This window comes from Erythrolamprus reginae, chromosome 11 (assembly GCF_031021105.1).
Source record: "Erythrolamprus reginae isolate rEryReg1 chromosome 11, rEryReg1.hap1, whole genome shotgun sequence".
Taxonomy (NCBI): domain Eukaryota; kingdom Metazoa; phylum Chordata; class Lepidosauria; order Squamata; family Dipsadidae; genus Erythrolamprus; species Erythrolamprus reginae.
In genome coordinates this window covers 17,407,461-17,431,699 of record NC_091960.1, presented here as the reverse complement: position 1 = coordinate 17,431,699, position 24,239 = coordinate 17,407,461, and the positions used below count along the sequence as shown (strand labels likewise).

The 24,239-nt window shown below is 43.2% G+C and overlaps 1 protein-coding gene across 50 annotated transcripts in view; it reads left to right on the top strand.

The window, feature by feature from the left end:
• The window catches only part of EPB41 (erythrocyte membrane protein band 4.1), a 175,484-nt gene that overhangs the window by 65,060 nt on the left and 86,185 nt on the right, over positions 1-24,239 (top strand). For 27 of the 50 annotated variants that reach the window (XM_070763859.1, XM_070763857.1, XM_070763858.1 and 24 more), the window contains exons 1-2: positions 19,948-20,404; positions 22,780-23,013. In XM_070763859.1, the coding sequence (XP_070619960.1) occupies positions 19,952-20,404; positions 22,780-23,013 (687 nt within the window). In that variant the 5' untranslated portion in view covers positions 19,948-19,951. Of the gene's footprint in view, positions 1-2,460; positions 3,163-19,947; positions 20,405-22,779; positions 23,014-24,239 lie in introns of those variants that run through there. The other 23 variants (XM_070763842.1, XM_070763838.1, XM_070763831.1 and 20 more) reach the window with 6 other exon arrangements.

Genomic DNA, 24,239 nt, shown 5'->3' with positions numbered 1-24,239 from the left:
CCACACCGGCTTACCTCAGAGCTTCTATAGCCATAACATTCACACACCCTTACCTGCCTGCAGCAGCAGCAACCATGCAGCAGGAGCCCACTTCTTCTGCTTGCTCATGGCTGCAACAGAACAGGAAACCAAGTAGTGTACTGGTGCTGTGGCTATGAAGCAAGGCAGGTGTTGGGGTGTGGATGACTTTGCTATGGGAGCCCTGAGGTAAACCGGTAGTAGTGTGTAGGGCAACTCCACTCTGCTCACCTCCTGGATGGAGCTGACAGAGCTGTCATGAAGTGAAGCAGGTGTCAGGAAATAGGTGGTCTGGCTGCGGGGATTCTGAGGTAAACCAGTGAAGGGCACGTGGTGTAACTTCACTAGCATGGTGCACAACCTCCTGTCCTATTGTGAGCAAGCATAAATGGGCCTCCCATACATTGGGGGGGGGGGGAAATAAGAGCACCCCCCCAAAATAAGACCTAGTGTTTAATTTGGAGCCCAAAAGAAAATAAGACTGTTTTATTTTCTGGGAAACATGGGTATTTTAAACATTTTAATGTACTGTAATACCTTTTGCTGCTATAGCAGGAATGCCAACTGCATCAGCCTTAACCTGCCCAATGTCTCTGTGTGTGCCCTTGGTATAGAGCAAATGTGGCAGAAGCTTTTTATTTTCCCATGAAAGCCTTATTTTGCTGCAACTTCCTCCTCGAGTAAGCTGGCATGTTTCAGATTTACATTTTTTAAAGGCATATACAGTACTAAATTTAAATATACAGACCCAACACTTCCTGATTTCAACTATGCTTGATGTTTAAGTTGTGTTATGATGCCACAGCAAAGAAAGTGATAGATATTTGTTTCGAGGAAGTTCCAGAAGTAAAATGCATAAGAGGGATGTTTTGCCCATTTATACAGTAGTATGAACACTGTTGACATAGTAGTTTCTCAGGATGCTGGCAAGCGGATTAAGCTATGTCTACTTCAGACTTGATTTATGACAGCAATTGGGATTGGAACATCTGGTGCTGAGGTAGTTATTGAGTCCGGCCCAATCTTTTGCTATGGTTTTTAAGGAATCTGGTTTCCTCCATATACTGTACTTTGTGAAAAGCTGATGGGAAAAGATCATTGATGGTGATCACATACGCCATGGTGCTATAACTTATAAGTATATGCTGGTTACCAAGCACCCAATTTTTTTTTCATGTGACCATTAAAAATGCAGTGGGATTAATTTTAAATGTGAAGATTGTAAGTCACTTTTTCCACTAGTTGTAACTTCCAACAATTGCTAAGAAAATGGTTGTAAACTTAAGGGCTATTTAGAATTTCTCGTGTGGGTGTAGCAATATTAGATGTTAAGTACTCACTATCAAAGCTACCAAATAATGCAAAATTGTATGAGAAATTCAGGACCCATGCAATTAAAAGATAATTTTCTCATACCATCTTGCACCACTTGGCAGCTTTGATAAATAGGCACTTATCTAATCAGATGGGCAGCAGACAAAAGGATTTCACAAAATAGTGAATGGAGTATTCTCACTGCCACAGATATAGCGCAGATCACCAAGTCATAGAATAGAATAGAATTCTTTATTGGCCAAGTGTGATTGGACACACAAGGAATTTGTCTTTGGTGCATAGGCTCTCAGTGTACATAAAAGAAGATACATTTGTCAAGAATCATGAGGTAAAATACACTTAATGATTGTCATAGGATACAAATAAGCAATCAGAAAAGAATCAGTGAAATGACAGTACTGTATTATCAAAAGCCAAAGAGTTGTTAAAAAGTGCTATTGCTAACATGTTGTAAGCCGTCCTGAGTCTAAGAAGGACAGCATAAAAAAAAATCGAATAAATAAATAAAATCTCTCTGTATGAATGCTTGGGGGGAAAAACAACAGTAGACTGACTTTTTTGGGAAACAAGACTGGACGGTCCTTAATGGCTGCTTCTTGAACCTGAGTAGATAATCACTACCTTTTCACCTCTTGCGTCGAGTGGACCCAGCAGCTCAAGGGATTAGTTTAAGCGAGCGGAGACTGCCACAGGAAGCGGGATTAATTGAGTAAACCGGGGTTCAGCAGCTCCTGCAAACGCTTTTAAGATGAGCTGCTTTTTTTCCCTCTGACGCAGCGCTCGAGACTCCGACTCCATTGGATGCCTCGCTTCCTTTCGTCCATTCCGCTTTACTATTATTACACCTCGGCGGCCCCGCCTTTGGGTGAAAGACGTCTGGGCTGACGAGCCATTGTTATCTTCCTCGTCTCCTTCCCTTATTCTTTATTTTTATTTTTTGGGGGAGGGGCGGGAAGAAAGAAAAAAAGCAGGTTAAATCTCCACAGAAAAGGACCGCAGCTCCCATAGCGGGAAGGAAATGGAGAAGCGTGGAGGGGGGGGTGGAGCGAAGAAATAAAGAGCGCGCTTGCGCGCGCACCTTTTCCTCCTAACTGACCCAGATGTCCGTGCGTTGAAGATTCATTTATTTTGAAGACGGCGCGCGCCTTGAGCGCGCGCGCCTGCGCGCTCTTTCCGCTACCTATCTCCCCCCACCCATCCCGCCACTGCCGCCTTTTCGTCTTACGCGCTTGCGCTTCCCCCCCCCCCCCGTTTCCTTCCCGCTGCCGTTGCGTCTCCCACGAAGCCCTTCGTGTCCCGCGCTCCCTCGTCCTCCTCACCACCCGTCTTCTATTCCCCCCCCCCGCCTTCTCGCTCCGCTTTGGTTCCCACCTTCTTCGCGGCCGGGAGCCAATGACCGAGCCTCTGAGGAACTCCGCCTTCTCCCCTCTGCCAATAGAAACTTACTACTATGTTATGGGGCCGGGGCGGGAGGGAGAGGAGAGGTGGGTGAAGGGGAGGGAGAGAGGGAGGGAGAGCGCGATTGAACGAGAGCCAGCCGAGCAGCGAGACCGTCTGAGGGGAAAAAGGGGGGGGCGCCTTCGACCGCTGTCAGCAGCACCTTCAGGAAAGGCTATCGGTGTCCGAGCATCTCCGCACCTGGGAAAACGGCAGGCAAGTGAGGCGGCGACGCAAGCGACTTCCGTCCCTCGCCCCTTTTCTTCTCATTCCTCGTTTTACCTCAGCGAGGTGCGTCGTGCTCGCCGAAGACGAGAGAGAGAGAGACAAGCGGCTATCTGGCCGTCCATCGATTCGCGGTCGCCTTGACTGGTACGGCCGAGGGACCCGGAGAAGGCGAAAGGCGCGTCGGTTGGAAGGGACCTGGGCTTCCTCTCTCTCTCTCCGGGCAGGGCGGGGTCGCTGCTTGGACGGCCCCATGAGGCGCTCAGGTGCTGCTGGCCTTTTGCCCGGCCGCGAGGACAGCGGCAGCCGCGTCTGAGGTGGCGGGAAGGAGCGTCTGGCTTCCTTGCGCCCCCGGAGACGTACGGAGAGGTGGCGCAGTGAAGGTGTGGGACGGAGGAAAAGGGGGCGCTTCGTCAGCGGGGTGGCGGGAGCGAGGAAGAGAGAGAGAGAAGCGTGTTGAGCCGTGTTTGCGCTCCCGCCTGGCAGCCTCCCGGCCGGAGGAAAAAAAGGGATTATGGGATGGAAGACGGTGCGACTCAAGGGAGGGGAACGGGTCGGCTTGAGGAGAGCGCGGACGCGAGTGTCGGTGGTGGTGGTGGTAAGAGAAGGAGAGAGAGAGACGAGGTTTGAAAGATTAAAAGGCGAGCTGTGCGGCTTTAAGCTTCGGTGATAGCCTCCTGCGCTTCCTCTTTCAATTTATTATTAATATTAATATTATTATTATTAATATTATTTATTATCGTGGTTGGTAAATCCACAGTAATTGAATTTAAACATGCCTGGGATAAACATATCCATTCTAAGATGAAATACAGGAAATAGTATAAGGGCAGACTAGATGGACCATGAGGTCTTTTTCTGCCGTCAATCTATGTTTCAATAATAATAATAATAATAATAATAATAATAATAATAATAATAATAGGATTTATATATCGCCCCTCTTCGAGGATTCAGGGTGGCTTACAACATATCTCTCTCTCTATATATATACATATATCCATCCCTTGGTCAGTTGGATTGTGATCTGGATTCAAATCCTTCCCTCGTTTTTATACTTTCTCTGGGATCATCTTCCTCTTGGGTTTTCTTGCCTTTTTTTTTTTTTGCAATGACACCAAAGATACAGCAGTGACAGTTTCCCGAGTTTGAAGGTGGGAGGAGGGGCCGCCTGCAGTTGTGTAAGCATTTTGGGGTGGGGGGGGAGAAGAGAGGGACAGAGAGAGACAAAGCTGATCAGGTACGAGAAATCTCTTGCATCTACCCAGATAAACTAAGCCTTCCTTAGAGCGCCTCTGGTTATTTCTCTTGACAGCAAGGTCGTGGATTTCAAAAATAAAAACAATAAAGGCCTGTACTGATGCCAATGATTACATACCCTAGTTCTGTTTAAGATTGACTGAAGCTGCATTGCTTTGATTGCCATACATCTTAGTCCTAGATTCAGGGTGAAAACATTGGTCTGCCCCAAAGGTGCTTTTTCAAGAGGCAACTGGACTTTCTATTATGACTGTTAGCTTCTCATACAAGAAGCTTCTTTGCTGTGGCTGGATTATGATGATGATGATTGAGTTGTTCTATTCCCTACCGTGGATTTTTGAATGAGGAGTGAAACATCTTAGAAGAAAAGTCAGAAAGTCCAGTTGCCTCTTGAAAAAGCACTTTGGGAACAACCATGACCTGTATGACTGAAAATCTCTATAGGCATTTTGTTGGTCTTCATTTCATTTCTATATGTTAAAGGAGGTATTTTATAGATATGTCTTGTTGTAATTTAGCTTTATTTCTTCTGTCTACGTTTTAAGTTTTTCAAAGGTCTGAGGATCATATACCAGATGAAAGATTTTGGAAAAAGCTTTTGTTTAATTATATAAAAATGTTGTGTATTCTTTTTCACTTATAGTAAATAGTGTGGGTGATTCTTTAAGCAAGATTGTGATGTACAAACTTTAATAGTGAGATGATATATGGAACTGCAACCAAGTTATATTATGTGATTCTTGCATTTACAAGTATTGTTTTCATTGCAAAACCATATTGTGGTTACTGTAATAAAAATAATCAGTTAAAAATCAATTAAAAAGTGCCCAGATCACTTAAAAAAAAACTTCTAGTGAGTTTTCACTTAGCTATGGTTGCCTTAAATTCAGTTTGATAAAGCACTTGCATGCATTAGCCACATGTAGTTGAACTTAGCTGCTCTCAGAAACTTAGGCAAACTTAATACTGTACGTACTTAAAATGGATGAATGCCATAACCTGGGAAGTAAAAATATCCCAGATAAAGTCAGTGACAAACTACTTCCAAAGTATATGGAATGTAATCTTGTATACCCATTTATTGCAAATGATTTTGGCCCATGATTGGTTGTGTTAATATAATAATGAATAGTTATGGTAGTACAGTTGTTTTGCGTTGTTTATAGTCTGTTAACAATTCCACAGCATTTACTATAATTATTTAGCTGGCATTATATAATAATTATTTTAGACAAAAGAATTGACAAAGCTTCTTGGATGAGAAGCAAAATATCTTCATGGAAAAAACAACCCAGTTGCCTTTTGAAAATCACCTTTGGGACACCCATGATCTGGATGACTGAGAATCTCCATAGATATTCCATACACATGTTAAATGCATAATATAATGATTTGTGGCTTTTACTTCATTATATGCCATGAATACATTTCACTATGTTGGATTTAAAGGTTATTTTTAAATAACTTAATCTTAATTTGGTGAAATATTTCAATTCTGATTTCAGGAAAGATTCCCCTCCCTAACAGTCAGTGAGTTAAAAAATTACCCAGTTTGTCCTCCCCAACAGTCAGTGCCCAGTTCACCGGCAGTATTATCAGTTGTGGCAGCTGTTAGAGTTTTGTTTAATGTAATCCTGGATTAATAAGAGAATTCCAACTATAGTCTTTCAACACTACAACTGTATACTAGTAGAGTATTCAATATTGATTGGGCCTATAAATAACGTGAGACTTTGAATGTCATAAATATCAAATTAGGAGCTGGAATAAGTTTAAACAGATGACGGAGAAATAAAGATACAGTACTTGATAGCAACTTATCCTTCAAAATTACTTATTTGTTTTCTTGTATTTTAATATTCTTTTGAAGAAACCAATAAGAAATTGCATAATTGAGGGACTGTATAAAAATACATTTTTTTCTTATTAAGGTATTAGGGCATTCCAAATTCAGAGGCAATATGAAAACAATCTCATATCTTCCAGGACAATGAGACCTACTTAAAATCCTTTGCCAAAGAGACAAATGATATTTAGGTTTGATAGCATTTAAACTTAATAGATGATGAATTTACAACTATGACATTTATTTATTTATTTATTTATTTATTTATTTATTTATTTATTTATTTATTTATTTATTTATTTATTGGATTTGTATGCCGCCCCTCTCCGCAGACTTGGGGTGGCTAACAACAGCAATAAAACAGCATATAATAATAATCCAATACTAAAACAGTTAAAAACCCTTATTATAAAACCAAACATATGTACAGACATACCATGCATAAAATTGTAAATGCTTAGGGGGAAAGAGTATCTCAATTCCCCCATGCCTGGCGTCAGAGGTGGGTTTTAAGCAGCTTACAAAAGGCAAGGAGGGTGGGGGCAATTCTAATCTCTGGGGGCAGTTGGTTCCAGAGGGCCGGGGCTGCCACAGAGAAGGCTCTTCCCCTGGGTCCCGCCAAGCGACATTGTTTAGTTGACGGGACCTGGAGAAGACCCACTCTGTGGGACCTAACTGGTCACTGGGATTCGTGCAGCAGAAGACGGGTCCCTGAGATAATCTGGTCCGGTGCCATGAAGGGATTTATAGGTCATAACCAACACTTTGAATTGTGACTGGAAACTGATCGGCAACCAATGCAGACTGTGGAGTGTTGGTGTTACATGGGCATATTTGAGAAAGCCCATGATTGCTCTTGCAGCTGCATTCTGCACGATCTGAAGTTTCCGAACACTTTTCAAAGGTAGCCCCATGTAGTCAAGCCTCGAGGTGATGAGGGCATGAGTGACTGTGAGCAGTGACTCCCCGTCCAAATATGGCCGCAACTGGTGCACCAGGCGAACCTGGGCAAACCTCGCCACAGCTGAAAGATGTTTCTCTAATGTGAGCTGTGGATCGAGGAGGACGCCCAAGTTGCAGACCCTCTCTGAGGGGGTCAGTGATTCTCCCCCCAGGGTAATGGACGGAGAGATGGGATTGTCCTTGGGAGGCAAGACCCATAGCCACTCCATCTTGTCTGGGTTGAGTTTGAGGTTGTTGACACCCATCCAGGCCCCAACAGCCTCCAGGCACCAGCACATCACTTCCACTGCTTCGTTGACTGGACATGGGGTGGAGATGTATAAGTGTATTATTTGTATTTATTCATGTTCTAATAGTTTATTTTTGCTATTTCAGTGTGTTACAGTACGTAATTGGAGAGCATTTGAAAACTTCAGTGGGTACAAACTGGCTTTCTAACTGGAGCACAATGCAGTGATCAATACTTACATTTTCATACTGATTGTTAATTATTTACCAGATTTGATTGAATGTCTTTGTTGTAATCTTTAAAGTATTTGCTGCCCTTAGGAACATACTACCAGCTACTTTTAGAATGGGTGTCAAGTTACATCTTTAATATAGGTAGTCCTCAAGTTATGTTCACAATTAAGTCAAAATTTATGTTCGGAAGCAACAAAATTGTTAAGTAAATGTTTCTCCATTTTAGTCTTTCTTAACTAAGTTAAGTTAGTAAGTGAATGTGGCTTCCCCATTTACTTTGCTTATCAGAACGTTGTAGAAGGTGATCACATGAACCATCATAAATACACATGCCAAGCAGCTGAATTTTGATCACGTGACCATGGAAATGTAGCACTGGATGTAAGTGTGAAAAACAGTCAAAAGTTGCTTTTTTTGCAAACTATTGTAAATGAATACTCATTAAACAAAATGGTGGTAGGTCAAAGACTACATGTACAGTGATCCCTCGAGTTTCGCGTCCTCGAGCATCGTGAAAGGGCTATTTCGCTAGTTTTCAACCCGGAAGTAAACTCTACCATCTGCGCATGCGTGCCTTTTTTTCTATGGCCACGCATGCGTAGATGGTGGAGTTTCCCGCCGGATTCCCTGGGTCTTCCCCCTCTTGCCCCGGTAAGACCCCAGCGGCGGCGCGAGCAACGGCGTGGGCGGGCGGGCGGCACGCGCGGGGACACCCCAGCTCCGCTTCCCAGCTGGGAAGCGGCCCCAGCAACGGCGTGGGCGGGCGGGCGGGCGGTGCGCGCGCGCTTGGGGAAACCCCAGCTCCGCTTCCCAGCTGGGAAGCGGCCCCAGCAACAGCATGGGCGGGCGGGCGGCACGCGCGCGGGGAAACCCCAGGCGCGAGCAACGGGGTGGGCGGGCGAAGGGCGGTGGAAGTAAAAACACCATCTGCGAATGCGCAGATGGTGTTTTTACTTCCGCACCGCTACTTCGCGAAAAATCGATCATCGCTTGGGGTCCTGGAACGGAACCCTCGCGATGATCGAGGGACCACTGTACATCTATATATATAAAAGCAAAAACCAGTCATGCATTAATTAGGAAATCTCCAGAACCGTAAATCCTATAAACTTGAAATTTGTCACGTATGTTCTTCTTGCCTTCCAGGTGCTCACTAAGAAAGGATATTTCAAATTTATCATTGGAGCATAAGTATTTCCTATATTATTATTAACACATTCTGATGCTAAGGGGTTCTACTCCCTCTCCCCACTTGAAAAGAAATCTGACCCAAATACAAAACAAAAGCAGAGGAGTTCACTTTTGTTTTCACAGCATCAAGCACCTTTACTTCAGAACAGTTGAGCTAAGCCATGCCCAGGTTCCTTCTTGTCTCTTTGCTCACACAGCAAATATATTTCGAGTTAGGAACAAGTAAAGGAAGCTGCACACAGATATATTCAAATTCATTCCCAAGTCAGTAGTAGTCAGGCTGTAAAAAAGTATACATCTAATAACCCCTACATTAATCAGTCGCAAATGAAATCAATGCCTTGGACTAATAGTATTTGTCTGGTTTTAAATATAAGCCTCATATTGATTACTTGAGAGCCAAAGTTGTTGATCTTGGACCCTGGTTACCCTGTGCATGGTGCTATGCTCTAAAGTGGCAGGATTAGAGTCCCGGGATGTGCTGCAGTATCGGTAAAGTCCACCTCCCTCCCTCTTAGCCCTACCCTGAACACTAACACAGCCTTCTCACCCACCAGCATCCAATGGCAAAGTACTTTCTACTGTCTGGAAGTACAGTGGATGCTTCCAAATGATGTCTTGGAGCCAGAGAGGTGAAGGAGGGAAATTTTATGCCAACATTCAAAGTGCAGGGGCAGGTCTACTACAGGATAGGGAGTATCATGGCAGGGCCTCAGCAGCAGCCTTCATTTCTCCAGATATACTTTGTCGGTGATGATGACAATGAGAGTGACATCCATTGTGGAATCTACCCAGGCGTTAATCCACAACTGGCTAGCCAACTGCAGAAGTTGGTGTGTGAACACAACAAGTATATTCTGGAATTTAAGGCTGCTGTTGATTCTATTCCTAAAGGCCACAAGGACTCCCAACCAAGTGGTGATTAATGCAAATAGGAAGCCTTCTGGAGAGGACCAAGGTCTTTTCAATGCCCCATGACTACAGAAATGGTTGTTCTCATTGTTGGCCAGGATTTTGAGAAGAGAGATATTGTTCTTCACAGCAGAGACAACAGGTTGTTGTTATGAATCAGTGAGACACACCATGGCTATGATGCTCTCCAGTACCCTATGATGTTCTGCCATAGAGAAGTTGTGAGAACGTCATCACTTGAGACTTTCAGGAAGAGATTAGATTGGCATTTGTCAGAAATAGTGTATCTCCTGCTTGAGCAAGGGGTTGGACTAGGTAACCTACAAGGTTAATCTGTTAAAGGCCTACAAACTTGAAATTTGCCATGTATGTTCCTCTTGGCTTCTCTGAAGCTAAGGAGTTCTATTCCCCCTACCCACCTGAATTTCAAATGCAAAACACAAGCAGAGGAGAGGAGTTTCAAGTTCACTTTTACTTTCACAGCAGTTAACAGGGGATAGGATAGGGGAGGGTTCTGTGGGACAAGCCTGAGGGAGAGAAGGAGATAGGGGAGGCTTCTGTATGGCAAGGCTGAGAAGAGAAGGGGACAGGAGAGGCTGATCATAACTACCGTACTCACTAATTTTCAAGCTGTGTCGATTTATCAAGCCTGATCACATAGTTCCGTAGCAGAGCACAGGTATTTAGTACTCTATGTTAATATATCTTGTTTTGGTTGTTCATGTTACCATGTTTTTAATTACTAGATTGTAGTTGTGGATTTATTTTAACTTGTTGACACATCACTTTAGCAATTTGAAGAAAGTAGTATTGAATTTAAGTCGCTGATTTTCAGTCCCAGTAGTCTTGATAAGTGCCTATCTCAGATTGTGGTCAGAGGCTTTGGAATGTTTCAGACATACACTTACTAATGAACTTCAGTAAATCTACATGTTTGACATGATGCTGCCACTGCCTCATGCATTATTCCTAGCACATCCATCCATTCTTTCTGCATATATTTCGTATCAGATCTTTGGAGAGCAGATGGGCTACCTTCCTAGAGGAGGTAGTAATGTTAAATCAGCTTTCTAACCAAACAGCTCTAGTACTAACTAGAAGTAAAAAAAACCTGGCAACCTGTGAAGAAATAATACTTCGTTATTCTAGTGAAATGGAAATAAAGGTCTAACTGACTATGCATTAGGCAAGTAGAATGCTAAGGGAACTCAGAAATACAGTTGATTATTTGACATAATATAAAAGAAAGAAAAGGAGATAACCATTATAGTTCTATAAATAAGAGAGGTTTTGATTGTAAAGCTCATAAAACTGCATGCATTCTGAATTTCTTTCATACAAGGTTATTGTTAAATTATACTTTAATTATTCATAATCATATGACCCTCTGGCAAAATGAAACACAGAATATAATTCAGTTTTCCCCTTAAAAAACTCCCAATACTATATAACATCTTTATGTTTGTCATTTGGGGTGCTGGTACTAAGATTTTCAAGTATTTTCTAAAAAAAAAAAGTGAACAGAACTGGTTCATAGAATTGTCAAGAATTGGGCATGACTATATGCATATCATCATCATCATCATCATCATCTGTTCTTAAGATCTTACTGAAGAAAAGAGTTCTGGGTTGTGAAATTTGTTTGCTTATTTATTACATTTGTTATTTATTGCAAGAAACTCGGGCCTACAACATCATCCATAAGCATAATCTTTTTCTATGATGTTAGGAGCAAACTTTAAATATAACCCAAATATCTCCTTAATTATGCAAATGTTATTAAAATAGATATAAAAGACATCTGATATTTATATTAGAAAGATTAGGTAGGGGATACTGGTTTCTTATGCTGATAATGGATTTATCAGCATAAGAAATGGTAGAGAATTTTAAAAATCTGAATGATAGAAAGTAACTTTTGGAGAAATTATTTAATTAACAATAATAATTTGTTATGAAATGGGAAAGATACAATAAGTTTATCAGTGCTAAACCACTTAACCAGTGGTGGCTCCTACCGGAATGGCTAATTGCACACGGCTCTGGCGCATGAGTGGAGGATCGAATGCAATTTTGCTTCCCACACCTATGCAGGTAGCAAAATCTTGCACAAGTTTTTTGCTTCCCCGCACGCGGGGAAGCAAAAACCTCATCAAAATGTGCGTACCCATGGGAGATTTTTTTGTCTTGCCTTCAATCCCCCACTGGCACGCCAGAGCCATGGAATTGCGCACAATTAGTCATTCTAATAGGAGCCTACAACTGCACTTAACAGATAGTACTTGATTACAATAATTTATTTAACCACTGTTCAGAGTTACAATAGTGCTAAAAAGTGACTTACATCTGTTGTAGCATCCCTGTAGTCATATGATTATGACTGGATGCTTGACAACCAACTTGTATTTGTGATAGTTGCAGCATCCTGGGTTTACATGATCTACATTTATATCAGCTGTGCTTGCTTAGCAACTGCATTGCTTAACAACAAATTTTCTAGTCCCACTTTTTGTAAGTTGAGGACTACTTGTAGTCTTTTCACTTGTCTTAAAAGCTTATACAATTCAGGCGTTAAGATCTCTGTTTCATAGATTCTAGTATATCCCTACATAGCCCTTTTTGTGTAATATAAAACTGCTGTTAGCAACTAATCTTATATATGCATTTGTCTATATTTTATGCTTCTAGGTTAACTGCCTATTCATTATAGTGTTAAGGTTTCAATACTATAGGAACTATAGGAAATACAGTGAAAACTATTGGAAATATAGTGAATTTCCAGAATTTCTGTTGCTATGCAAGGCACAGTTGTTGAGTGAATTGTGCTTGCTTTTAATGACCCATTTGTCACATTGTTAAATTAATCACTGCAGTTGTTAGGTGAATCATATGATTGTTAAGTGAATCCTGTTCCTGCCACTGAATGCTTATTAGAAGCCAGCTGGGAATTTCTCAAACAGTGATCACATGGCCTCTCTAAGTGTTATATTAGACTTTAAATAGCCATAAATAGATGTTTAATAGAGCCTGATAAACGAATAGTAGTAATGATTTCTTGTTCTATAATATGTTGATTAAATATAGCCAATTTAATATTATGGTTAAGGCATCAGATTAGGAACCAAGATATATGAGTTCTAGTTCTCCCTTAGGCACAAAGATAATAACTTCAGGTTGGTCCTTTTCTCAGGGCTAAGAGGCAAACTGCTTCTGAAAAACCTTTCCAAGAAAGCTACAGGAACTTGTCCAGGCAGTCTCCAAGAATTGGACACAATCAGAAAAAAATCTTTGTATTATTCTTGTACATTTTCTTTGTGAATTATCAGCTTTAAAGATAAACATAATTGGGTCAACAGGTGTGGTCTAACATTTCAAAGGCATATCTTTACTTCCTGTTGTCTTGGCTATATTAATTCTTATGTTTAATACTCAGAGGCCAGTTTTCCAAATATGCAGTTTTCTAATGAAAAGGAACAATTGCATTGGTTAACATAGTTTGTTTATAAATATTTATAGATACAAATATCAAAGCCCTTGTCATCACTGGAGACTTTTAAGAAGAGACTGGACAGCCACTTGTCTGGAATGAAAGGGATTAGAAGATCTCCAATGTCCCTTTCCACTCTGTTATTCTGAACATTCTGAGTGACAACTGGAAAACAGACGAAGCTGTTTTCATTGATAAAGCTAGAAAATAAATCACAAGTACAGTGCAATATATGCTATTGAATATAAAATGGTCCAATCCTGATTGGATTACTTTTTATATGCATTTTTTAATCCTTTAAGAACCACATAATCTTTTTTATTTTTTTGAAAAATCTGTATGGTAATAAAATGCACTTCATTATATTTTATAATATTAAATATGCAATATTACAAGAGCAAGATATTTCATGAAATGAGTATTTGTAATATATAATGAAGGACGTATAATAGAGTAACTGGTAGGACCCAGCATTTTATTAAGGCATTCTTCATTAATCCATTCTTCATTAATGGAGAATCGTCTGTCTGTCTGTCCGTCCGTCCGTCCGTCCGTCCATCCATCCATCCATCCATCCATCCAACTTCTATGCTGCCCAGTCCCGAAGGACTCAGGGCAGCTTACAACAATAATAAAAATACAATATAAATACACTACCAAAACCTAGAATCTTGGATCAGTATGGCAATAATATAGTACTGTATACATAGTTCCCTGTAAGCTGCGCAGTGCGCTATAGCGCAGAGGTTTCTACTCGTCGGCCCGGGAATTTCAAATTTAGCGCGGAAGACCGACCTCCGTGCTGGAATTTGAAATCAGAACGGTTGCTGCTCTACAACATAGGGCAGCAACAGTTCCTTAAGCAAAGGCGGGAAACAAAGTGCAAAGTGGCCAATCACAGCAGGCCCGCTTTCTTCCCCGCCCCTTAAATCCTGGATTTTCTCTTCCCCGCCCTCCGGCAGCCAAACGGTTGTTTAGCTGATGTCGGGTAAGGTAAGAAAATCGGGCCTCTAAGCCTCGGTGGGGTGGGGGTTGCCGCCGGACTGCCGAGACGGGTGAGGCAGGGCTGGTGGCGCAGCCCACCGCTAGGCCTCTAAGCCTCGGTGTGTGTGTGTGTGTGTGTGTGTGTGTGTTGCTTGCTGCCGACCGGGTGCCTCGTCGGTGTGCGTGTGTGGGGTTGCCGCTGACTGCCGAGAGTGACGCAGCAAAGTAAGAGGTCTGGTGACGCAAGGCCTCTAAGCCTCGGTGTGTGTGGGTGGGTGGGTTGGTTGCCGCCGACCGGGTGCCTCGTCGGTGTGCGTGTGTGGGGTTGCCGCCACCCGCCGACTGCCGAGAGTGACGCAGCAAAGTAAGAGGGCAGGTGGCGCAGCCCACCGCTAGGCCTCTAAGCCTCGGTGTGTGTGTGGAGGGGGGAGGTTGCCGCCGACCGGGTGCCTCGGTGTGTGTGTGTTCTAGGCCTCTAAGCCTGGGGGGTGCCGACGACCGGGCGTGTTACCTTTCCGCGGGGCCCTCTTACTTGCGCCTTCCGACTTTTCCGGCAGCTGCAGCGCTCCGCCTGGCTGGAGTTTCCCTTGCGGGGGCCGCGTATGAGCTTTGGGGCCCGGAGGGAGGAAGGGTGGCTGGCCGGCAGCAGCGGCACCGGGAGTAGCCGCCTCACAGCTGACCACCTTGCCGCTGCCCCACAGCTAGTCACAATGCCGCTGCTGCCGCTGGCCATCCTTCCTCCCTCCGGGCCCCAAAGCTCATACGCGCCCGCCGCAAGGGAAGCTCCAGCCTGGCGGAGCGCACCGCAAAATAAGAAGAAAAGGTCCCGCGGAAAGGCGGGGGGGAAGGCGCGCCTCACAGCTGACCTTTTCTTCTTGTTTTGCGCTGCACTCCGCCTGGCTCGAGCTTCCCTTGCGGCGGCCCCGTGTGAGCTTTGGGGCCCGGAGGAGGGCGGCAGCGGGAGGGTGGCGGCACCGGCACCAGGGCGGGCAGTAGCCATGAGACGGCGTCACGGTGGTCGGCTGCGAACTCCAGGACAGAGGCACCGATGTGGCGTTTGTACGTGTTGCTACACGCCGTACATGCTGGCGTTGCCTGGCTGGCACTTGCCTCCTGGCTGGGCCGGGACGGAGGCTCCAGCCCCATGCCCAACGCAACGCCAGCATGTACGCTGTCTAACACGTCCAGACGCCGCGTCGGTGCCTCTGTTCTGGCCGCCGCTATTGCCCGGTGCCGCCGCCGCCACCGTCCTCCCGCTGCCGCCGTCCACCCTTCCTCCCTCCTGGCCCCAAAGCTCACACGCGGCCGCCACAAGGGAAGCTCCAGCCGGATGGAGCGCACCGCAAAATAAGAAGAAAAGATCCCGTGGAAAGGCGTGGGGGGGGGAGGCGCGCCTCACAGCTGATCTTTTCTTCTTGTTTTGCGCTGCAGTCTGCCCGGCCGAAAACAAAACGGCTCCAAAAGTCGGCCGGGCTCCCGGGAGGCAGTGCGCGACTGTTTCCTCTTCGCTGCAGAGCCGCACGGAGGCGAAGACACGGTGCCCGGCCACGCTCCGCCTCCCGGGAGCCCAGCTGAAAACAAAACGGCTCCAAAAATCGGCTGGGCTCCCGGGAGGCGGAGCGTGGCCGGGCACCGTGTCTTCGCCTCCGTGCGGCTCTGCAGCGAAGAGGAAACAGTCGCGCACCGCCTCCCGGGAGCCCGGCCGACTTTTGGAGCCGTTTTGTTTTCGGCCGGGCGGAGGCGGCGCACGGAGGCGAAGACACGGTGCCCGGCCACGCTCCGCCTCCCGGGAGCCCAGCTGAAAACAAAACGGCTCCAAAAGTCGGCCGGGCTCCTGGGAGGCGGTGCGCGACTGTTTCCTCTTCGCTGCAGAGCCGCACGGAGGCGAAGACACGGTGCCCGGCCACGCTCCGCCTCCCGGGAGCCCAGCCGATTTTTGGAGCCGTTTTGTTTTCAGCTGGGCTCCCGGGAGGCGGAGCGTGGCCGGGCACCGTGTCTTCGCCTCCGTGCGCCGCCTCCGCCCGGCCGAAAACAAAACGGCTCCAAAAGTCGGCCGGGCTCCCGGGAGGCGGTGCGCGACTGTTTCCTCTTCGCTGCAGAGCCGCCGGGCAGAGGCGAAGACAACGGCGCCCTCCACTCTCTCTCCATCTCTCTCTCTCTCTCTCTCTCTCTTTTTCTCTCTGTTGCCGGCGTGGTGAACGAGAGAGAAAGAGAGAGAGAGAGAAAGGAGGGGAGAGAGAATGAGAAAGAAAGCGAGAAAGTAAGCAAGAGAGAAAGACAGGGAAAGAAAGCAAGAGAGAGAGAAAGAGGGGGGAAGAAGGGGGAGGGAAAGACATAGAGGGAGGGAAGGAGGGAGAGAGAAAGAACAAAAAAGAGAGGGAGGAAGGAAGAGGGATGGAGAGAGAGGGAATGAAAGATGAAGGAAGGGAGAGAGAAAGGGGGAGGGAGAGATAGAAAGGGGGGAGAAGGGGGTAGTTAGGGAGAGGGAAAAGGAAGGGCTTGAAGAAAGGCAGGGGGAAAGAAAGAAAGGAAAGAGGGAGGGAGTGATAGAAAGGAAAAAGGGAGGGAGGAAAGAGGGAGGGAGAGATAGAAAGGAAAAGGGGAGGGAGGAAAGAGGGAGGGAGAGATAGAAAGGAAAGAGGGAGGGAGAGATAGAAAGGAAAGAGGGAGGGAAAGATAGAAAGAAAAGAGGGAGGGAGAGATAGAAAGGAAAGTGGGAGGGAGGAAAGAGGGAGGAAGACATAGAAAGTATAGAATTATGGATGCAAGAACTTGCTCATGTGTGATAGCGCACGCCCACACTTACTTACTTACTTACTTACTTACTTTATTTATTTATTTATTTATTTATTTATACTTATATGCCGCCCAGTGCCAAAGGGACTGCCGCTCAGACACTATACTTTTCCGCTCACCCCGAAAAAAAATTAGAGGGAACACTGACTGTATATCAGAGAATTTATTTCAGATTGAGATACTATTGATTAATTTATATTATTAATAGGGGCTTTCATGGAGTACTTGTAGTAAAATAGTTGCACAGGCCTATCTCCGCATCTTTCAGGATTTTTCCTTATGTTTATTTGAAAGTGTTGTAATACTGTATAACGTAATTCTCAGAAAATCATCATTCACTTAACTGGAACCTAAGGTGGATGGAGTTTGTTTGAAAGATATCTATCTCATTAATACACCACACCATTATAAACAATTCTGTCCTGTGTCCATTTTTAAAATGGGAAATATCCCCCTCCTGGAGATTATGTTGTTTACTTCGTTTGAAAAAAAAGTTATGGCTGTGGCTGCACGTAAGCATATATCTGATTTGCTACTTCAAAGCTTGAGTGGTAGAGGAATTTGTAAAAACGTTCTATTTTGACTGGTATTTTCCCAAGTTGTTTTGGCATGTAGCCCAAAGTATAACTCAGTTTCTCCCCATTCTTTTTGCGGAATATAAATATATCTGTATTAAGTACAAGATGAATGGGAAGGAGTCAGCATTACAGTGATGGTAATGTTGTTTACTTTGGTGGTGCTTGGTAGGATAGTATTCCTGAAATGGTTTTTAGCTTCTACAGTGCTGTGTAATTTCTAAAGTTTAAATAGCATTCATTCTATACTATTATAGTTCTATACTACTTTCAAACCACTTTTTATGGAATGCACTGATGGATTGTTTAATTATAACACAGGAAAATTAACATTGGCAACTAATGCAATTGGATGAGGTTAGAATTTCACTGGTCTGAAGAATCATTTTTATTTGAAATATTTTTGAAAATTATTCTTCTTTAATAGTTTTAGGAAATCAGTATTGAATTTGCAATTATTGTATAGTAAGTCCTCTAGATGCTTTTACAGTAATCAAAAGAAATATGTCTTCTGATTTTAAGGTTAAAATATAACATTTGAAAATGTAGATTTTTACCTTCACTTAAGCAGCAATAGTTTAATTAGAAGCACATGGAGCTATTTAATGCTCTATTTGGTGAAAATTTTTCTCAGCTCCAGTTCAGGACTGAAATTTGGACTACGTTTGTGAATCTCTTAAAACTTTAAAGATTTTATATAGATGATTATTGTAAGTTACAGTAATATAACCCTCATCTTTTTTTATAGTTATGCTAAACATGGCATCACTTGATAAACTGGCTGCTTTCCAACAGAAAATCATTTCTTTACAAGCTTGAAAGATAGTCTGTTTTCTTCTTTTGCTTGAAATATGTATAGTTTCAAATAGGTAGCATTATAAAGCTCATTACATTTCAGTAGTGTTCAGTGTGATGGGATAAAATTACATTGCTTAACAGCATAAATTATTTTGTAAAGGGAAAAAGGGTTTTTTTTTGTTTAGCCTTGTATATTTTATTTAGCTTTTATTGTTTGAAGTTCTGTAGAACTAGTGGATAGAATGTTGGACTTCAAATAGTGGATAGAATATGTTCAGATGTTTGCTCACCTGTTTTCTGGAATCAATTTCTGTCTTATGCCTAATCCTAAAAAGGTTTTCTCACCTCTTATGCTACATAGTAAAGGTGTCCTTGCAATTCCACCTCAGTAAATACAGAGGACAATATAATGCTTAATCTTTTTAGGAGATTTTTAGGACCTTCAGACTAAGATATGGAAATGAATGAACCCCTGATTCAAACCTCCAGAACAAGATACTAAAGCAAAGAGGCAGCCAGGTTGATACACCTTGTTTTGAGAGATGATTTCGCAGAACAAAGTATTGTTGCTTACCTGCTATCTATCTAATCAGTAGAAATAGTCATCCCTACTTTCTCCCTCAACAAATGCAATAAATTAATTCTTAAGTCAAGGATTACCTGTTTTGATGATCTCCAAGTTTGATAAAATTATTTTACATTTTTAAATTTGCAAATGGCTACTCTCCTTTCACTTTCTGGATTCTGTTGTGTTTTCATATCACATTTTGATCTGGACTTGAACCTTGAATGTGATTTTTTTTAAAATAGTATCAATTATTATAATTTCACCTCATCTACCTAATGATGTACTTGATCTACCAGTACTTAATGTAGTAGGAAATAAGATGAAGGAAAGCTGCATTTCTTTTTCTTTAGATATATTGATATGTATTTCTTCGGAGACATAATTATCTTGGATTTTCCACCCTATCAAAGTTAGTAGGAAGAGAAAGTGATGGCAGAAGTAAGATGGACAAAGATGTGTAACTAGCTTTTGTGGTATAATACTACTGCCCCAAATCTGATTTTATTATTGGTAACATAATTTAGTAGTTTTCAGATATATAAATAGGGAATCCATGTGAATTAAGTTCTTTTTGAGGAGTTCTGTCTATGGCAAGAAATAGTGGGTGTTGTAATATAGAACACCCAATTTACATGCCTTTGATTAGCCTATTATGAAACTTCATTGTACTTTTACGCATTCCCCTAGGTGTTAGTGGCAGGTGAACCATCTTCAAGTAGACTGCTATTTTGTTTTATAAGTAAGAAGCATTTAGAAAGCTTTGAAAATAATCCATGCAATACACAACAAAGTTCTCAAGGTTAATTTTGGCAATCTTGCTTAAATTTTAGAATTTTGCATTGGATTTTTTTTTGTACCTCATAAACTGAATTTTGTAATCACGAAGAATTCACATCCAGTACATTAAACTATACAGTAACTATATATTATCTTACTGGAATGATGCATTTGGAAAAGCAATTTTATGAATTATAAATGTTAGGGTTTTTTTTCTGGATTAAGAAACATGCAGTAGCCATTTATGTAACATAAAATGTGGTTTTATATTAATATTTCATGTCTTTAGTAAAGTTTTTTTTCCTGTCACTAGAAACATGACAACTGAAAAGAGTTTAGCGGCAGAGTCTGAGACTCCTAAACAGCAGCCCCCAAAGGAGGAGGAGGTAGTGGCTGAAACTGATCCCCAGGAATCTTTTGTGGAGAAAGCACCCGAGGGGGATAATCCATCCAAAAAGAAGCTGAAAGCATCCAATGGTGACACACCCACCCGAGAGGACCAGAGTAAGAACAAAGAATGCAGTTCTGAAACTCGTGGCCTGTCACGCTTATTTTCATCACTTCTCAAGAGGCCCAAATCTCAGGTATCTGAGGAAGAAGGCAACGGGGCAGGAACAAAAGAACTTGGTGAAGAACACCAGAAAGAGACTGAAATAGAAGCTGATCTCAATGAAGAGATTTTGCTGAAAGCTCCAATAGCAGCTCCTGAACCTGAACTTAGGACTGATCCGTCTTTAGATCTTCACTCACTCAGCAGTGCAGAAACTCAGGTAAATATCATGTACATATAATATTTTCTGACTGCTTAGATTTCTAGGGAGATTCCTCCTAATACGTGCATATGATTTTAGTTTAATATAGCTTATTTAGTAATTTGATATAACTAAAACCAAATATATTTTTATTGGGACTTAAATGGATTTTATTCCCAAGAAAATATAAATGCTCTATTACACCAATATTGAAAAGGCTATACTGTCTTCCAGTTCCAATTCAAGGTGCACAAAGCCTCACAAAGCTTGTGTCAAAGATACTTGCAGTTTTTTTCCATCCTGTTTTAAATTCTGGCTTTACCATGGATATGTCTAACATCCACAAAATGTCTGCTTTTCCAGTAATCCAGTCATAATTAAAAACACTGCTTTTGGAGTTGAGGCATGCCCCTCATTTGTATAGGGGTTTTAGATGCTTTTTACGCTTCTGCTTTACGGTTTTTACTGATTATGAAGGTACCTCTTAGAGCTATTTGGCAGTAGGCAGAATGTAAAATAATTTGTCCAAGTTTTACAACTTAATTTTGAAGAAGTTTCTAGGTTCAAGTTGGAAAATATTTCATATCTTTAAGATATAATTTATGGACAATATATTTTGTTTTGTTTTAAATTATATTGGAAACTAATGGCATTTAAGTAGCAATTTCCACTATACAGTGGTACCTCAAGATACGAACCCCTCGTCTTACGAACAACTCGTGATACGAACCCGGGGTTCAGAAAAAATTTGCCTCTTCTTACGAACGTTTTTCGAGTTACGAACGCCAAACCCGAACTTCCGGGTTTGGCATTCGGAGGCTCCTGGGAAGCCGCCCGGCTGTTTTAAAAGGTGACAGCCGGGCTGGGGGGCTTCCCAGTACCCCCCCGAACCCCGAACACGGAAGTTCGGCAAAAGTTCGGGGTTCGGGGTGTGTGTGTGCTGGGAAGCCCCCCCGCCCGGCGGTCACCTTTTAAAATAGCCGCACGGCTTTCTAGGAGCCTCCCGAAGCCGAACGCGGAAGTTCGGGTTTGGCGTTCGGCTGCGGGAGGCTCCTGGAAAGCCGCCTGGCTGTTTTAAAAGGTGACAGCCGGGCTGGGGGACTTCCCAGCACCCCCCCCAACCCCGAACCCGGACGTTCGGGGTTCGGGAGGTTGCTGGGAAGCCCCCCAGCCCGGCTGTGAAATGCTTCTCGTAGCAGCTGCTAGAGCCGCCGGCATTTCACCTTCCCTCCCAGGCAAAAAGATGCCGGCATTCTGGGATGATGGGGCCGGACTTCCCAGGCGGAAGGCGTGCCCCTCTCCCCGGCATCTTTTTGCCTGGGAGGGAAGGTGAAATGCCGCTCGTAGCAGCTGCTACGAGCGGCATTTCACTTTCCCTCCCAGGCAAAAAGATGCCGGCATTCTGGGATGATGGGGCCGGACTTCCCAGGCGGAAGGCGTTCCCCTCTCCCCGGCATCTTTTTGCCTGGGAGGGAAAGTGAAATGCCGCTCGTAGCAGCTGCTAGAGCCGCTGGCATTTCACCTTCCCTCCCAGGCAAAAAGAAGCCGCGCTGCTGCTCCAGTCGCCCGGTCCTCTCCTGCCTCCCGCGCCGATGTTCCCCACTGCCTCAGGGGCCGCCAGTCCCGAATCGGACGCATCCTCGCCGCTACCGCTGCCGCCGCGCCCACTGCCCGCCCCATCCTCGCTGGAGGTCTAGCCGGAGCCAAGTCCGCTCGGCCGCGCCTCCTCGCCCAGCCGCCCAGGATGCTGACCTGCTACCTTGCGGCGCGCCCGCCGCCGGCCCGATCCTGCGCCTCCTGCTTCCCCCCCAGCCAAAAATACAAAGGCGGTCTGCCGCTCCCGCGGAGCAATGGGAAGCTGAAGCCGCCGGCGGTTTCAGCCTCCCTTTGCTCCACGCTGCTCCGCCCTGCCTGTCTTTGTGTTTTTGGCTGGGGAGGGGGAGCAGGAGGACCTTCCTGACTCCATCCCCCCAGCACTTCACCCAGGACAACAGGCAGGGCGAAGCAGCGTGGGGCAAAGGGAGGCTCAAGCCTCCTTTGGTGGTGGCGGCCGGCTTCCCGGTTTCTGAGTTTTGGGCTTGCACGCATTAATTGCTTTTCCATTGATTCCTATGGGAAACAATGTTTCGTCTTACGAACTTTTCACCTTACGAACCTCCTCCCGGCACCAATTAAGTTCGTATCTTGAGGTACCACTGTATTCATGTATCCTTTTATTTAAAAAGTCTTCCTGCTCCCCCAATATAGTTGTGAATTTCAACTAGAGTGCCCTGGTTTTAAAAAAGTTTTACTTATCAAGTATTTAAAGTAATAAAGATTTATAAAACACAAATATAAACACATATTACAGAGAAATGTTTTATTTACGTTAGAATATTTTAATGATTTTTCAGCCTGCTCAAGAGGATAGGAGAGAAGATCAGGACCTAGATCCAGAGAACATAGATCTTGAAATTAAGGAAGAAAAAGATCAGGTGGAGTGTTCCAATACAGGTGAAAAAAAAGAGAACAAAGGAAAGGTGGAAAAAGAAGTAAAAAGTGCTCACAAAACTGTAAGGAGACCCCGAAATAGCATGCATTGCAAGATTACCTTACTGGATGATGCAATTTTTGAGTGTTCTGTGGATGTAAGTATATTTATATGTTACAGATTGTTTTTCTGAATTGTAAACCTATATTAAAACTAATATGGGGTGTGTGTGTTATTGTCCTGATACATTTTATCTTTTTGAAATGATAGAATACCTTATTTTTTCTATAGTAGCCTAAACAAATCCACCATATCTTTAAATTACAAAGTCCATTTTAAAGAAAATGCACTAATAAAATAACTATTTGGAGGAACCACTGCTTTATAATTGGCCCCAGGAATCTGGTTAACTTTTTTAAAAGCAATCAGTGGGTTTTTATGTTGAATTGTCATGAATTAATGACATTGAGTTTAAGGTTTGATATTGGTATGAGAAGAACTGATTGGAATATACTACAGGCATCTTTGAGCCTTGCTAAAAACATAATTGTTGCACTTTTAAAGTTACTGATAATAAAAGTTTCATGTGATACACTACCTTTTGCTTAACTGTTGCATAGTATATTGGGAATTAAATACTACTGTTCTTTTTAAAGGTTTACTGATATTTTGAGTCACTAATTAAGCCTAAATGCATGTTTATTGCCAAGTTGTATTTCTGTAGCTGACTGAGGAAAATAGGTGTTTTAATTGACTTAGTCAGTATATGAATGTTACATTATTATATAGTGGTATTAAAATATTACTAGTAATATTTTACACAATGGTTACTTTATATGTCGGTACCTCTAAAATGTAGTCTTTAATTCTACATGAAGAGAATGGAAGTTGAACAAAAATGCAAAGTTTATATATTCTTTTTTCATACGGGATGACGCAATGTTTGAGTGTTATGTTTGAGTGAGGCTTATGGTAAAGTTGTGATTTCACTGCTTTGGATTCTACATTCCTTCTGTATCATCTTTGATTAAAGATCCTAGATTGAAGTTCCCGGAGAATTGCTACTAGCAGGAATGACAACAGGCTGATGATATAAAACAGCTTTTTATATCCTTTCAGCCTGACATCTGTTTGTGGGCTGGGAGGGAAAGGCTTGCTGATGCTTCAAGAAAAAAACCTTTCACCCATCAGTGCTTCAAGCAATGCTCATATATTGATTTATAATCTTTAGGCTCTAGCAGAAAGTTATAGTTTGGCCATCAGCCAAAATCATATTTATGAAATTGTGGAGAAATGCTGATGAATTAAACTAGCCATAATTCAACTACCGGTATCTGTTGTTCTGTTCATTTAATTAATTATTTAGAGGATGGTGAGTACTAG